At 45.7% G+C, this 17,867-nt stretch overlaps 1 protein-coding gene across 6 annotated transcripts in view; it reads right to left on the minus strand.

Annotated features, from left to right (window-relative positions):
• LOC109903406 (protein tyrosine phosphatase type IVA 3) overlaps positions 1-17,867 on the minus strand; it is a 61,665-nt gene that overhangs the window by 11,929 nt on the left and 31,869 nt on the right. For 2 of the 6 annotated variants that reach the window (XM_020500081.2, XM_020500085.2), the window contains 3 exons: positions 11,725-12,328; positions 10,725-10,817; positions 1,209-1,339 (listed from right to left, as the gene is read on the minus strand). In XM_020500081.2, the coding sequence (XP_020355670.1) occupies positions 1,209-1,339; positions 10,725-10,817; positions 11,725-11,829 (329 nt within the window). In that variant the 5' untranslated portion in view covers positions 11,830-12,328. Of the gene's footprint in view, positions 1-1,208; positions 1,340-10,724; positions 10,818-11,724; positions 12,329-15,719; positions 16,092-17,867 lie in introns of those variants that run through there. The other 4 variants (XM_020500083.2, XM_020500082.2, XM_031788875.1 and 1 more) reach the window with 4 other exon arrangements.

The raw sequence follows: 17,867 nt of genomic DNA on the forward strand, positions 1-17,867 counted from the left end.
TGTTGTCTATTCACATCAAACTAAATGAACTACTTTATTTTTCACTGACTGTCTCCCCTATATGTCCCAGGCGTAAAGGTACAGTCTGTGGATTTGTGAATCTGTTCAGTAGTCATTTTCAGATGTAAGTAAACAAAGTATCCCTTACATGCCCAGTCCAGCCACACGGTGCATCCTACTGGACCCCTACAGAGCATCCTGCTGGACCCCTACAGAGCATCCTACTGGAACCCTACAGAGATTCCTGCTGGACCCCTGCAGAGCATCCTGCTGGACCCCTACAGAGCATCCCTGCTGGACCCCTACAGAGCATCCTGCTGGACCCCTACAGAGCATCCTGCTGGACCCCTACAGAGCATCCTGCTGGACCCCTACAGAGCATCCTGCTGGACCCCTACAGAGCATCCTGCTGGACCCCTACAGAGCATCCTGCTGGACCCCCTACAGAGCATCCTACTGGACCCCTACAGAGCATCCTGCTGGACCCCTTCCAAGCATCCTACTGGACCCCTACAGAGCATCCTGCTGGACGCCTACAGAGCATCCTACTGGACCCCTACAGAGCATCCTACTGGACCCCTACAGAGCATCCTACTGGACCCCTACAGAGCAGCCTACTGGACCCCTACAGAGCAGCCTACTGGACCCCTACAGAGTATCCTACCTGGACCCCTACAGAGTATCCTACCTGGACCCCTACAGAGGATCCTACCTGGAGCCCTACAGAGCATCCTACCTGGACCCCTATAAAGTATCCTACCCGGACCCCTACAAAGTATTCTACCTGGACCCCTACAGCGTATCCTACCTGGACCCCCACAGAGTATCCTACCTGGAGCCCTACAGAGCATCCTACCTGGACCCCTATAGAGTATCCTACCCTGGACCCCTATAGAGTATCCTACCCTGGACCCCTACAAAGTATCCTACCCGGACCCCTACAAAGTATCCTACCCGGACCCCTACAAAGTATTCTACCTGGACCCCTACAGCGTATCCTACCTGGACCCCCACAGAGTATCCTACCTGGACCCCTACCAAGTATCCTACTGGTCCCCTACAGAGTATCTGTAATGTGAAAATTCCTTTTTTAATCCAAAGCGATTTACAGTCATGCGTGCATACATTTTTACGTATGGTCGTCCCGGGAAACCCAATATCCTGGCGTTGCAAGCACCATGCTCTACCAACTGAGCTGGTCCCCTCACCTGCCCAGTCCAGCCACACAGTGCACGGCAACGCAGCATCCCGGGTCTTCCAGGAAACGAGACCGTAGCAGACTCAGCCAGTCCTCCACCACCTTAGAGGGAGGGGGCGCACCGTCGTCAAACTGCCAGTCCTGGGGAGAGATGGAGAAATAGTGTTAGACTGAGACATTAGGTTTCAACAACGAACGAGTGGCGCAGAGGTCTAAGGCACTGCAGACCCTGGTTCAATTCCAGGCTGTATCACAGCCGGCCATGATTTGGAGTCCCATAGTGCGGTGCACAATTGGCCCAGCGTCGTTAGGGTTTGGCTGGGGTAGGCCATCATTGTAAGTAAGAATTTGTTCTTAACTAACTTGGCTAGTTAAATAAAGGTTAAGTTAAAAAAAACATTTAAAATGATGTTCCTGGGAAGTAATATGTTTTGGAATCGTATGCATATTGTTTTGTAATGTTGTGTTGACTGCACTGTAAGTGTTCTTTGTTGTAATTTTCAAAGCTTCATATACGAATAAAGTCATTTGAAATGAAATGACCACAGTGGTGGCAACATTGGTTTGTATGCCACTGCAATGCCAAGCACAGCACAGCACACCTATCAGTTAACAGAAGGAGCAGGCATCCTTCCATCTTTTGATTCAACACAGGGTAGGGTGACCTCATTTTGAGGTTGTGCGAGTGAGCCATAGCCCCTCTATAGATATCTATATGTTAGAGACAGTTCACCCTATCAGCAGCTTCCAGTCTAAGACACACATGGTTTATGGTACAGATTTGATTTAGCACAGCTGCCTGGGGACAGAGGGGTACAATACAGACACAGATACAAAGCAGATAGAAACACACACAGACAGACATGACGCAGGAGTCAGGAGGGTAGTGACGAGATAGGTGAGTGCCAGTCAGTCAGTGATTAGAGGCTTACTCACAGCAGCCCAAGGATGAACCATTAGATACTGATCAGCTATCGTGGTCTGGACCCAGGGTCTGTTGATCTCCGCCCACACAGTATCAGCCATAGAGGTCTGGACCCAGGGTCTGTTGATCTCCGCCCACACAGTATCAGCCATAGAGGTCTGGACCCAGGGTCTGTTGTTCTCCGCCCACACAGTATCAGCCATAGAGGTCTGGACCCAGGGCCTGTTGATCTCCGGCCACACAGTATCAGCCATAGCGGTCTGGACCCAGGGCCTGTTGATCTCCGGCCACACAGTATCAGCCATAGCGGTCTGGACCCAGGGCCTGTCGGCCACACAGTATCAGCCATAGCAGTCTGGACCCTGGGCCTGTTGATCTCCGGCCACACAGTATCAGCCATAGAGGTCTGGACCCAGGGCCTGTTGATCTCCGGCCACACAGTATCAGCCATAGAGGTCTAGACCCAGGGCCTGTTGATCTCCGGCCACACAGTATCAGCCATAGAGGTCTGGACCCAGGGCCTGTTGATCTCCGGCCACAGAGTATCAGCCATAGAGGTCTGGACCCAGGGTCTGTTGATCTCCGGCCACACAGTATCAGTCATAGAGGTCTGGACCCAGGGCCTGTCGGCCACACAGTATCAGCCATAGCGGTCTGGACCCTGGGCCTGTTGATCTCCGGCCACACAGTATCAGCCATAGCGGTCTGGACCCTGGGCCTGTTGATCTCCGGCCACACAGTATCAGCCATAGAGGTCTGGACCCAGGGCCTGTTGATCTCCGCCCACACAGTATCAGCCATGGAGGTCTGGACCCAGGGCCTGTTGATCTCCGGCCACACAGTATCAGCCATAGCGGTCTGGACCCAGGGCCTGTTGATCTCCGGCCACACAGTATCAGCCATAGAGGTCTGGACCCAGGGTCTGTTGATCTCCGGCCACACAGTATCAGCCATAGAGGTCTGGACCCAGGGCCTGTCGGCCACACAGTATCAGCCATAGCGGTCTGGACCCAGGGCCTGTTGATCTCCGGCCACACAGTATCAGCCATAGAGGTCTGGACCCAGGGCCTGTTGATCTCCGGCCACACAGTATCAGCCATAGAGGTCTGGACCCAGGGCCTGTTGATCTCCGCCCACACAGTATCAGCCATAGAGGTCTGGACCCAGGGCCTGTCGGCCACACAGTATCAGCCATAGCGGTCTGGACCCAGGGCCTGTCGGCCACACAGTATCAGCCATAGCGGTCTGGACCCAGGGCCTGTCGGCCACACAGTATCTCCAGGGAGGGAGGGACACACCTGGCTGTCTGGGGAGATTTGATAATGCACCACTGACTCATACATCTTAACAATAGTCCCACATAGCTACAACAAATACACATTGCAACCGCACACAGACACACATGCAGGGTAGTTTTACATGAACACACACACACAGAGCCATGTAGAAGAACAAACAGGTATTAGAACAAAACAGTACACACACACACACAATTTGGTTTCAGCTGGTGTCTGTCGTTTACAGTAAACAGTGTGGAATTACCCCAGTAAACCCTTCTGAGAGAGGAGATAGCCTCATCACACGACTGGACTCAGGAAAGCCCACAAATACATACAGGCACACAGATGGACGCACGCACAAACACAGACACAGAATCAAGCACCACCATAACAGACCAGTTCTCATTTGAGGGTTAGACTATTTATTTGCCTGAGCTGTGTCTTACACTGTTTTCCTGGGGTTTTAGCATAAGCTCCTGAAGGTTCAATATTTGCAGTGTAGTACATGTTCTAAGCTACTGCATGATGTTGGCTGAGGTAATGTGGGATATGTCAACAGGGCAGCAACCACAGCAGCACTGGCCTACTTTGGGGACGAGGTATGGGCACACACATACACGCTTTCCTCGCACGCTCACACACAGTTCCATTCAACGTGACCTTGGAATGCTTTTTAGAATGTCAAGATGACCTGCGACAATTCCATGCCCTGAACACACACAATATACAACACTGTTCACTCATTAGGTATACCAGTATCAGGCCCTAGCTTTGAAAGCCTGTAGCCAAAGCAACTCACTGCATCAGAGCGACAGTGGAGAGGAGACACCGGATAAACAAATCACTACAGATTTCCAATCAATTCCTAGTTAACAGTGATATCCCCATCCAGTTTACATGTCTTCAGCTGAAAAGCACCACGAACATCCCCATTTTACATGACAACAGTTATTCAACAATTGAAGCAGCCATTAGTAATCACAGCCATCCTCCCAGGGCTATGATAACAGAGTACAGCTCTGTCTGTCTGGTCCTATAGCGTCCTGGTTGTTGATATTTTATGTCACTGGACAGCAGGATTGGGGTCAATTCCAATTTAATTCAATAAGTATACTGAAATTCCAATTATCCTAAATTATTTTCAATAAGGAAAATGTGGAATTGGGTTTACGTTTCTGAATTGACTGGAATTTAAATGGAATTGACCCCAAGCTGATGGCTTGATCGTGTACAAGCCTTTAACTAGATCTCTCCAGATTTCCCCTATATCACTACGGAGACAGAGGAAGGGGAGGGGAGAGGTAGGCAACTCCCTCCCATGCACTGTTTTTCAAGACTCTGGAGAGCGAGTACCAATTGCCATGATCCTCCATGTTTTCCAGTGCTCTGGCAGAAAGCGAAGTACAGCCTTCACATAAATAGCAGTCCATGGTGTTGTGTTGTGTTGTGCTTACGTAACAGCATACCCTGTAAATCTCTCCTTTCATATCCACACTATTCACTGAGAGAAAGAGGGAGAGAAAGATAGAGAGAGATTAAAGAGAGAGAGAAAATAGAAAAAGGAACTAATTTAATAGAGGAGGCCACGCGGGGTAACCAGGCTCTGCAGCTGCCATGGCAACAAAGGAACGTTGATGTACTGGTAATCAGAAACACGTGCCTTCAAGTTCAGTTACAGATACTGGTCTGAGTTGTGTGCGTGTGTCTGTGTGTGTGTTTGTTTAGGAGTGACCCAGATGAGTCTTTGAAAGGGTTTTGGCTGCTTTCAGGTTGTTGGGTGTATATCAGTATTGATGTATGTGTGTTTGTTTACGAGCATATAAGGACGGAGCGTGCTCTTCCAGGAACTGGGCCCCAACCCCATTGCCCTCCTCTGAACACAGAACAGTCTGTTTGATAACACTCTGCCTCCTCCTTCCCTACACGGTCATGGCCTTAGTGGAAATAGTCAGTGGCGTCAAACAAACTCGACCAAAGAATGATGAAAATCATGAAATATGAAAGGAAAACGTACACATTATGGCGGCCCCGAAGATTCAGCACTGCTAAATGGACAGCGTGTTTGCACAGGTAGGTGGTTTAGCAACAAAACCGACACGTTTCCAACTATGGGGCAAAACAGACAGGTGGTTTAGAATGTTGACAACATGTAAACTATATTTATTTTTATTTATTTAACCTTTATTTAACTAGGCAAGTCAGTTCAGAACAAATTCTTATTTACAATGACGGCCTACTAAAAGGCCTCCTGCTGGGACAGGGGCTGGGATTCAAAATAAACAATTAAATACATCTAAATATAGGACAAAACACACAGACAAGAGCGACAAGACCTAAGACAACAACATAGCAAGGCAGCAACACATGACAACAACATGGTAGCGACACAACATGGTAGAAACATTATTGGGCACAGACACCAGTGTTTTCAATGTTTATTGAAAACATGAATACATTTGCACAATGAGCACTTGTTGTCTAACTTATAGGGTTGCACATTTTGGGGAATATTCAGGTGGAAACTTTCTGTGGAAATGAACGGGAATATATGCAAATTAATATTAATACCATTTAAATGTAGATGTTTTCTGCATTGGATATATTTACCATATCATATGGAGACAAATATAAACATTTTACCTTCTCATAAGTAGACATAATTGCAAATGATTAAATCCTTCAATAAAAAATATATATAATAATTTAGTTACGAATTGAACTTTAATTAAATGAGTTGACTCTTCACATGGGATGATTTCACTGAATAACAAAGGGGATATTGAATGATCCCCAATGATCCATTGCATCTCCCAAAAACATTTACAACATGATAGTCTAGAAACTAAAGCTTTGGTTGTCTTCCTCTCAGGCTTCCATGTCTTCTCCCTGGACCTCCTCAATGCCCACCTCTTGAACATCAGACTCTGAGGCCTCATCTTCAATGTCACTTTCCAACCTTGTTGAGGATGGCTCATTATCAGGCTCAAAAAGCCTCAAATTTTCCCTGATGGCCACCAATTTTTTTATTTTTCAGCCTATTGCGTGCTTTGGTGTGTGTGATCCCAAACAAGGACCAGTTGCGCTCTGAGGCGGCTGATGTTGATGGGATTTGGATGATGATGGAGGCAACAGGGGAAAGAGCCTCAGATACACAAAGTCCCCTCCAACAGCTGGTTGATGAGATATGTTGGCACAACTGCCATATTGCATCTCCAATCCAAAGCCCTTGCTTGGAAGTGTACTTCGCCAGACTGCCAAGAACCTTGCCCTCATCCAGGCCGGTAGAGACGGTAGTGATGAAACCATAGGCCTTGTTGATCTTTGCACCAGACAGGATGCTCTTGCCAGCATACTTGGGGTCCAACATGTACGCTGCGGCATATATGACTTCAGGCAGAAGTCTTCACGCTTTTTGATGCATTTCAGAACTGCAGTTTCCTCTGCTTGGAGCAACAGGGAAGTGTGCAGGGCAGTACGGATTTCTTCTCTTAAATCTGAAAGCAGAGTCTGAACATCAGGCAGGATGGCATTGTCTCCCTAAATCCGTGCCATGGCTACTGCTATAGGTTTCAGGAGTTTCAGGCTGCTTACCACTCTCTCCCAAAATACATCATCCAGGAGGATCCTCTTGATGGGGCTGTCCATATCGGCAGACTGTGATATGGCCATTTCTTGGAGACTCCTTCCCCTCCAGAAGACTGCCAAACATGATGACAACACCACCCCAACGGGTGTTGCTGGGCAGCTTCAATGTGGTGCTTTTATTCTTATCACTTTCCTTGGTGAGGTAGATTGCTGCCATAACTTGATGACTTTTCACATACATACACGTATCCATTGTTTTCAGTACCATGATGTCCTTGAGGAGAAATTTTATATAAAATGGTATTGTGTAGAACGCAAACCCATACATCTCAACACAGCCAGCATGCTTCCTCCAATCAGTCTACATTAGAGGGAGCATCAAGGAGTTTGCTGGCTACAGCACCACTGCACTAAGCCCTGTCCCTTCTGCTCCTGCCACAAGTGTTCATCTGCCCAAATATATTTGTGCAGGCATGGATGTGCCTAAGGGCCAAAAGTGTAATATATATATATATATATATATATATATATATATATATATATATATATATATATATATATATATATATATATATATATATATATATATATATATATATATATACACACACACACAGGCTATGGTCGTTCTCATACAAACAAACAGACCCTCACTCACAATGGCTAGCTAACGTGTACTTTACCCATTTCATTGCATCTTTATATATTGCAAATAAAATAAAATGTATTAATTTCAAACAACGGCATTAGCATGAGAGCAACTTACCAGTCCAAAACAATGTCCTCTCCTTTCAAAAAATATGCCTCAGTTTCAGTCTTCAAAATGGAGTCTTCAAAAAAGCAGATCTGTCTCACTTTCACAATGAATTTCCTCCAAAATTGTTTCTACATTCGTATATCTAGTCTTAGAATTAGCTTTCTTTGACTTATTCGCCATGATGTTGGATAAATAAACAGCTGAAGGTGCAAGTCACCGAAATACTGCTGTGCGTAATAAGCTTTGCTCCTTCGCGGTAGGATTGGCAATGGCGAAAGAACGGTCCTTACGCCAGCGTTCAATGGAAAGGTTTTTTTTACAACAAAGAATCATGGGATATTGAAAAATGGATTTAACCGAACAAAATACCATTCATTGTGTAACAATGAGCCTTGGGATTGCAACCAGAGTAAGATCTTCAAAGGTAAATTATTTATTTCAATGCAATCTGTGATTTCGTTACGCAAGTACTGGCTGAATAAGTAGTTTGATATGGGGGTCTGTGCTCAGATAATCGCAGCGTATTCTTTCGCAATAAATCATTTTTTAAATCTGACAACGCAGTTGGATTAGCAAGATTCTAGGCTTTCGAACCATGTGAGACACTTGTATTTTCATCAATGTTCAATATGACTATTTATGTAGCGATCACATATGTTGTTGAATTTAATCCTGCTAACGGGTTCGGTGCGCAGAGAGGTTAAACACTTTGCTGTAGGCTACTATTTACTAGTTAACAAAAAATCATGTCTCTCATAAAATAAATTCACCCCACTCAGTATTGTAATCAAAACTTACCAGAAAGCATGTAGTCCTTGGCTAAGACAGTGTAGTAGAGTGAGCTCGATAGCATCTCATTAGTGTGCAAGATCTTGAGAATCAGCTGTGATTCTGATGGAAGAGTGCAACTGCACATGTGATGGAAGAATGCACAGTGCATGCAGAAGGTTGCAATTCCATTGAATTGGTGATCGTTTCACCAAAATATCCCACAAACCCTAAAATTGCCTTATGTGTATCCCACAAACCCTAAAATTGCCTTGTGTATCCCACAAACCCTATAATTGCCTTATGTGTATCCCACAAACCCTATAATTGCCTTGTGTATCCCAGAAACCCTATAATTGCCTTATGTGTATCCCACAAACCCTATAATTGCCTTATGTGTATCCCACAAACCCTATAATTGCCTTGTGTATCCCACAAACCCTATAATTGCCTTGTGTATCCCACAAACCCTATAATTGCCTTGTGTATCCCACAAACCCTATAATTGCCTTGTGTATCCCACAAACCCTATAATTGCCTTATGTGTATCCACAAACCCTATAATTGCCTTGTGTATCCCACAAACCCTATAATTGCCTTATGTGTATCCCACAAAAAAAAGTTTCACTGTTATAAACTAACTTTTTTGATGAATTTCGGCAGAATTCCCCAAATTCCCGGGCTTAACTTCCCATGGAAAATTTCCGGAAAATGTCTGGATATTTACCGGAACGTTTCCGACCCTTTGCAACCCTACTACCATACATACGTTTCTGCCATATTGGCATTGAGATGACAGTCAAAACACCTCAAAACAAGACATGGTATCAAGAACAAGATAAAACTAACTGAAACGAGCCACCTACGATTCCTCACATGGCAGTTTCTTGTCATTGTTGCTAGCTATCTGGCCATCCAGAGTCACAACAACACACTGCCTTCTGCCCCATTGAAGTGTTCACATCATTTTCAGGGCGTTCTCAGCTAACTCGTCTATACTGGAGCTCTGTGGCATGGCACTGAATGGACAGCACCTCCGTATTGTAGCCAGCTATAACATTATTCCATTTGTGTGCGGTTACACATTTTTTGGGTCACAGTCAGGTAGCCTACAATGTGTATATGAAAATCAGAACTGGCACACTGATCTTTAGAAATGGTAAATTGGCACTCCACATGAAAAAAGGTTGCTGACCCCCTGCTATAGGCTATATGAAGCCATCCTTGTGGAACTGCTCTCCTGCGCTTCCCACCAACACTGTCTCATTGCGTTGCATCCAGATATGAATACCAGCTAATTTCTGCATTTGCCTGTCTGCATTATTCGCCAGGGAAGGGAAACATTCTGCGAATATTGAAGCATTGTTGAGTTTAAATGCCAAAATCATATTCAAAGCAATCGGCGCACTGCATAATTTAGCCTTTATTTAACTAGGCCAGTCATTTAAGAACCTATTCTTATTTACAATGACGGCCTACCCCTGCCAGACCCAGACGATGCTGGGCCAATTGTGCGCCACACTATGGGACCCCCAATCACGGCCGGATGTGATGCAGCCTGGATTCGAACCAGGGTCACTGCAGTGACACCTCTTGCACTGAGATGCAGTGCTGTAGACCGCTGCACCACTCAGGAGCCCGATTGGCAGAGCGGTCTAGCTAAACAGCTGACCAGCAAAGCAGATGGCCCCATCTCTGCTCCCTGCCTTCTAAAAGTGACAGAAAAAGGTACACAGGCTGACATGGTCTTAAAGTCAGCCATTTAATACTGTAAACAGCAGTTGAATTTTAAAATCGGGATTGGAATTAATTCAACCTCCCACCCCCCCCCCCAAAAAAAATGTGACTACTTAAAATGTGGGGTTTTGAGCTAGGGTATGGCAACTACCATACCCTACCATTAAACAAAGAGAGTCACACACTCCATGTGTGTAAACTCCCAGTCCATTTATTGGGTAAAACACCTCACTGTGTCTTCTTCAGGGTAATGTCATGAATGCTTTAACCAGGTTATGTAGACAAATAGCGCAATCAGTGCAACCAATGACAATACCCTACCATACCCAACTGAAACCCCTGGAATCAGTAGTGGAAGTCCTGTCCAAGACCGAAACACTCCGCTCTACCCTGCTCTTCTCTTCACAGTGCGTGTGTGTTTGTGTGTCCACTTCACAATGAAGTGTGAGGGACGTGACACTGGTCTGTACTCACCACCACGGTGATGCCATCCTTCTCCAATGGAGCCTTATCATAGGTGACCTCACACACTCTCACTACCGTCGTGGCTCCGTACTTCTTAAGGTCCTACGGTGGAGGAAGGAGGGAAGGAGTTCCATTGAAAAATAACTCAACACTGGGTGTGTGTTTGTGTGTGTTTTGGGGGGCGGGGACATGAGTGTACAAATATATAGCCTATACACGTGCATGGACCCATGCTCATAGTAGTACAGCAGGCTGATTTAGTTACTTTAAGGGTCCTGTCTGTCTGCCTGGGACTGTGTCTGTCTGCCTGGTTGCCTGGGACTGTGTCTGCCTGGGACAGTCTGCCTGCCTGCCTGGGACGGTCTGCCTGCCTGGGACGGACTGCCTGCCTGCCTGGGACGGACTGCCTGCCTGCCTGGGACGGACTGCCTGCCTGCCTGGGACGGTCTGCCTGCCTGCCTGGAACGGTCTGCCTGCCTGCCTGGGACGGTCTGTCTGCCGGTTTGACTGTTTGTTTGTCTGTCTGCCTGTCCATGGCATTCTTTAAGATAGCCCACATGTGGTTCTGAGAAGGGCAGCCTTAGTTCTGCTATTGTCTGACTGCGAGGCACGCTCCTCTCACTGCCCGTGCCATGCGACCGACGTGGCAGCGGGACACATCGCCATGGAAACTGAGGCATTGTTGAAGAGGGAGCAGCCAGCGCACCGTTGTCATCATCAGACCCTCTCTATAGTCTGTGCTTTTTTCTCAGTGTCATAGAAACACCTTTCTTAAGATAGGTCCTTGGAGCAGTGTCAAGAAGATGTGTCAGTGGAAACAAGGAGAGAGACAGAAAGACAAGGAAGGAGAGAGAGAATAACGACATGAAGAGAGGAAAAATATAGGGAGGATGAGAGGGAAAGAGAAATGGGAGAAAAGAACTAGAGAGAAAGAGGGATGTATGGAGAGAGAATCATGAGAAAAATAATATTAGCAGGTCTAAATGAGCGGGGATAGAACGGTCCTCACCTCGATGAAGCTGTTGAGGGTGGAGTTGGTGGGGTTGTGCGTGATGAGCAGCCGCATGTTCTTGTAGCACACCTCAGCCGGCGCCGGACGGTTCATACGGGCCATGTTGACAACCCTTACCCAGCTGGGGGGGCGAACGCAACACGGACAGGGACGCAAGGGGACCACAAACTGGTCGTCCACGGTGGCCACGGTCGCTGGTGGGCTAAACTCCTGCAGACGTTCTCAGTCCTGTCCCTCCTTTAAGACGATAAAAAATACAAGTCTGTCCCCGGGTTGGTGGATCCTTGGGAGGGTCACTGTGGTTGGTTTAGATGAGGTCTTGGGCTTTCACTGAAGAGTCGTGGAATAGTTAGTCCAATCATCCCATTAGGGTTCCTGAGAGAGGGTCTTATAGTGACAGACCTAGGGTGTGGAGAGTCCTGGGAGGCAGGGAGCCCTCGATGCGTTGGTACCCAGGGATCAGTGCAGGGTATTAGGCGGAGAAGGCAGAGCAGTGGGCATCCTCCCCTGGATCAGCCTATGCTCTGGGATGTTGAGCGTGGCAGTAGTCTCCAGTCCTCTGCAAGAACGCCATCAAAAGCACAGCGCCAAGGGTGTAAAACTGTGCGGCGCCAACAGGGAGGAAAGGGGGGAGGCAAAGAAAGACAGAAGAGAGAGTTAACCACAAGCAAGATAAATCTGAGAAACAAACACGAAACACTGGCTGCATCCTCGGGAAGAGCTGACTGGAGAACAGATGAATGATATTTCCCTCTCGTCTCTCCCCTCCCACATGACTGGCACTATGTAAACAGGGTCAGCTCCAAGCATAAGCGACATCAGGGGGCCGCTAAGGGGCCCCCGAACCTAAAAAATATATTTTAATAATTCATAGATAAATAGATAGGAGAGAGCGATAGAAATAGATGAATAGCTGGATATATACAGTCTGGAGGTGTGTTGGGTCATTGTCCTGTTGAAAAACAAATGATAGTCTCACTAAGCGCAAACCAGTTGGGATGGCGTATCGCTGCAGAATGCTGCGTAGCCATGCTGGCTAAGTGTGCCTTGAATTCTAAATAAATCACCAACAATGTCAGCAGCACAGCACCATCACACCTCCTCCATGCTTCACAGTGGGAACCACATGTGTGGAGATCACCCGTTCACCTACTCTGCTTCTCACAAACCCACGGCGGTTGGAACTAATAATCTAACATTTGGACTCATCAGAACAAAGGAATGGACGCTAGTGCCAAGCTTGTAGTGTCATACCCAAGAAGACTCAAGGCTGTAATTGCTGTAAAGGTGCTCCAACAAAGTACTGAGTAAAGGGTCTGAATACATTGCTTTGTCATTATGGGGTATTGTGTGTAGATTGACGCAGAAAAATGTACATTTAATACATTTTAGAATAAGGCTGTAACCTAACAAAATGTGGAAAAAGGGGTCAAAATATTTTCCCAAGGCACTGTACAGCCATGGCCAAAAGTTTTGAGAAATGAAACAAATATGAATGTTCACAAAGTCTGCTGCCTTAGTTTGTATGATGGCAATTTGAATATACTCCAGAATGTTATGAAGAGTGATCAGATGAATTGTAATTAATTGCAAAGTCCCTCTTTGCCATGCAAATGAACTGAATCCCCCCCAAATATTTCCACTGCATTTTAGCCCTGCCACAAAAGGACGAGCTGACATGTCAGTGATTCTCTCGTTAACACAGGTGTGAGTGTTGACGAGGACAAGGCTGGAGATCACTCTGTCATGCTGATTGAGTTCCAAGAACAGACTGGAAGCTTCAAAAAGGAGGGTGGTGCTTGGAATCATTGTTCTTCCTCTGTCAATCATGGTTACCTGGAAGGAAACACATGCAGTCTTCATTGCTTTGCACAAAAAGGGCTTCACAGGCAATGATATTGCTGCCAGTAAGATTGCACCTAAATCAACCATTTATCGGATCATCAAGAACTTCAAAGAGAGCGGTTCAATTGTTGTGAAGAAGACTTCAGGGCACCCAAGAAAGTCCAGCAAGCGCCAGGACCGTCTCCTAAAGTGGATTCAGCTGCGGGATCGGGGCACCACCAGTATAGAGCTTGCTCAGGAATGGCAGCAGGCAGGTGTGAGTGCATCTGCACACACAGTGAGGCGAAGACTTTTGGAGGACGATCCAACAGATCATCATTTGACATGGTGGGATCCTTTTGTGTCTGTAAAATGTATTATGCGAGAAATGGAGGTGTAAATAGCGATATAATAACCAAATAATAACCATCATATCGAAGTAAACTTGGGCTCACGCGATGATATGGTGTGTGGTCCTCTGGCGAAGACACGGGAAACCACGCAGTTTGTTGAGCTACAGATTAAATTAATTCAGAGGAACTCCCCAGGGTGCTGAAAGGGCACAGGGATGAGCTTGACGCTCCTTTCCAATAAATGTAGAGTGATCTTATTCTGGTGACATGATGAGCAATGCTTGACTGCCGTTTGACAAAAAAAGATATTCTTGTCCTTATCCATAATAATCTCATCATGTAGCCTAGCTGTTGGCTAGAACACACGTGCCAAGACCACATTCGTAATTTAACGCAACAGTTTGTTATCAACTATCTGTAGAGTTCCGCAACAAGTCAGTTTGGTGGGAACACACCACGGGTGGGAAAATGCACATATTTCATAGCTACTGACAGTCACTCAATTAACCATGTCAGCTAACAATTCTGAGATTGGTAAATTACTTTAGCCAGACATCTAAAAACTTGTAGTAATCATGGCCGAATACTGACCGGGCATGCAGGATATGTCCCCAGGGGCACAAATTTATTTTGTTTGCCACTCTCACTCAGATATCATTAACATCCCACTGGGCACAGACATCAGTCAGTTCAACGTCTATTCTTTATTTACATTTGGTTGAGTTGTCAACTAATGTGAATTCAACAACAAAAATCACGTCACTGAATTTAGGTTAAAAGTTGGGGGGGGGGGGAGGACTCTTCCTTTACATTGATGACCTTTTGCAAATCCAATCAGTTTTTCGTGATGATTCAAATTCATCATATTGACTTTTTTGTTGTTGAAATGACATGGAAACAGCATTGATTCAACCAGGTTTTGCCCAGTGGGGTGGCATAAGTCTTGACAAAATTTGTAGAATTGCAGGAAATAAGCTTTAAAAACCGCAAATGTCTCTCCATCCAATGGCAAAATGTGTATAATTGCAGAAAGCTTGCTTTAAATTTACAACATTTTCTCTACTCCCCAAGGCAAAATGTGTAAAAAGGAAATTAACTTTAACTTCTCCTCATCATCAAGAGGGGGGCCACTAAAATGTTTTGCCTATGAGGTGGGTGGGTGGGGGGGGACTGCAACCAAATCTCGCTTAGGGCCTCCAAAAGGCTAGGGCCAGCCCTGTATGTAAATTATGATTCAATATGGTGTGCAACATAAAATAATGGTTTGTTTATTAAATGAGCAACAAAAAGGCATTAAATTCACCTTCCATCACTGTTTTCATTTTCCACATTAGATATGCTGGAAATGATTCTCTAAGGGTCAAAATAACAATAAAAACATTACATTTATGAGAACATTTTCACAGAGAACAGAATGTATTTGCTTTACAACCTACATACTATACGTGTTCAATAAAAAAAAACAATTTCAGGAATTGTTTACAATTGCCCATATTAGTTCTGCTCCAGATTCAATTATATCATTATTAGCCTAGTCTACAATATTGAAGAATTGTGGAGCATTACACTGACACACACTAATACAGGTAAACTTTATAACCTCAAAATCCAATTCAATCAGTGCGATAAAAAAGCCAATAAGACTGCCCCCAGTGAGCCGCTGTTTGACAGACACTGACCGACGGTAGACCCCCCCAGCCGCGCAAAGACGCACCTCGGTTCACTCCGACGGTTTAAAACTGCAGTTGTAAAAAACACATTCAATCCACATCAGATCCATATATGTATCTAAATGTATGGCACTGGTCCACGTACATCGAATCCTCTTACCGCTCCTCGGAATTATGAGTAAACCCTACGACAAAGACAGACCAAACATCTCTTGCAGAACGGCTTTCAGCTTGTAGAGCGCTGGTTATGAGAACAGACGTGGCCAAATTAGTTTGTGCGCCCGTCTCTACCGCTCTCTTGCCCCTCCCTGTGCTGCTTTAGCCTACCTTACGCAGCTAGCTCCCTGCTCGGAATAATTCAGCCTTGGTCTGTTATTCCCAAGAGAATCACTGGAGGTTAACAGCCGACACCAAATACAATTTTCTCTGACTCGGTTGAGACAGTTCAGACTTGATATTATTTATGGCACGTAGCCTACTCGGCTACACTAGGTCGGGTCTGCCGCTCATATCATAGCAAAGCAGACAGAGCCTCTGCTCATAAGAGTGGAGAGAGAGCCGCCCACAACGGTCAATCCCACCCATCTTCATTCTTCAGTTCTCATCTCAGTAAATGATGCTGAACCCACCAAAAGTGTCTCTCACTTGCAGGAAGAAATAAACATGGTCAGGGAAGTGTACAACCATCTTCCACTACTAAATCTTTCATTTATCCCCAATGTAGGATAATCAATGTAATTGAGATTAGGAGAGTGAAATTGAGGAGAATTGCTCCCCTTACTCCAAAGCAATGGAAATATTTGTGCCAATGTTCCATACATTTTTTATATTTTGTGTAGAGATTCTTGAAAGTTTATTAATTTATTAAAATGAATAAAGGCTCAGGTCCCCCACACTCTAAAAATTTGGGGTTCAAATCAAATTGTATTTGTCACATGCTCTGGATACAATAAGTACCGTGAAATGCTTACTTACAAGCCCTTAACCAACAATGCAGTTAAAGAGTTAAGAGAATATTTGCCAACTAAAGTAAACAATTCTAAAAAGTAACACAATAAAATAACAATAAACGAGGCTAGTCAGTGTGCGGGGTACAAGTTAGTTGAGGTAATGTGTACATAGGTAGGGATAGGTATGGGATGAAGTGACTATGCATTGTAGGGGGGGTCAATGTAAATAGTCTGGCAGTCTTATGGCTTGGGGGTAGAAGCGGTTAAGGAGCGTTTTGCGGTAACAGAGAAAACAGTCTATGACTTGGTTGACTGGAGTCGTTGACAATTTTTTGCCCTTTCCTCTGACACCACCTAATATATTGGTCCTGGATGGCAGGAAGCTTGGCCCCAGTGATGTACTGGGCCATACGCACTACCATCTGTAGCGCCTTACGGTCAGACCCATGCCAAATCTTTTCAGTCTCCTAAGGGTGAAAAGGTTTTGTCTTGCCCTTTTGTGACTGTCTTGGTGTGTTTGGACCATGATATTGTGTTGATGTGGACACCAAGGAACTTGAAACTCTTGACCCGCTCCACTACAGTCATCGATGTTAATGGGGACCTGTTCAGCCCGCCTTATCCTGTAGTCCACGATCAGCTCCTTTGTCTTGCTCACATTGAGGCAGAGGTTGTTGTCCTGGCAACACACTGCCAGTTCTCTGACCTCCTCCCTATAGGCTGTCTCATCGTTGTCGGTGATCGGGCCTACCACAGTTGTGTCGTCAACAAACTTAATGATGGTGTTGGGTGAACAGGGAGTACAGGAGGGGACTAAGTACACACCCCTGAGGGATCAGCGTGGCAGATGTGTTGTTGCCTACCCTTACCACCTGGGGGAGGCCCATCAGGAGGTCCAGGATTCAGTTGCAGAGGTAGGCGTTTAGTCCTAGGCTCCTTAGCTTAGCGATGAGTTTTGTGAACGCTGAGCTGTAGTCAATGAACAGCATTCTCACATAGGTGTTCTTTTTGTCCAGGTGGGAAAGGGCAGTGTGGAGTGCGATTGAGATTGCGTCATCTGTGGATCTGTTGGGGTGGTATGCGAATTGGAGTGGGTCTAGGGTATCCGGGACGATGCTATTGATATGAGCCATGACCAGCCTTTCAAAGCACTTCATGGCTACCAACGTGAGTGCTACGAGGCGGTAATCATTTAGGCAGGTTATCTTCCCGTTCTTGGGCACAGGGACTATGGTGGTCTGCTTGAAACATGTACAGTGCCTTGCGAAAGTATTCGGCCCCCTTGAACTTTGTGACCTTTTGCCACATTTCAGGCTTCAAACATAAAGATATAAAACTGTATT

This window comes from Oncorhynchus kisutch, linkage group LG14 (assembly GCF_002021735.2).
Source record: "Oncorhynchus kisutch isolate 150728-3 linkage group LG14, Okis_V2, whole genome shotgun sequence".
NCBI classification, from domain to species: Eukaryota; Metazoa; Chordata; class Actinopteri; order Salmoniformes; family Salmonidae; genus Oncorhynchus; species Oncorhynchus kisutch.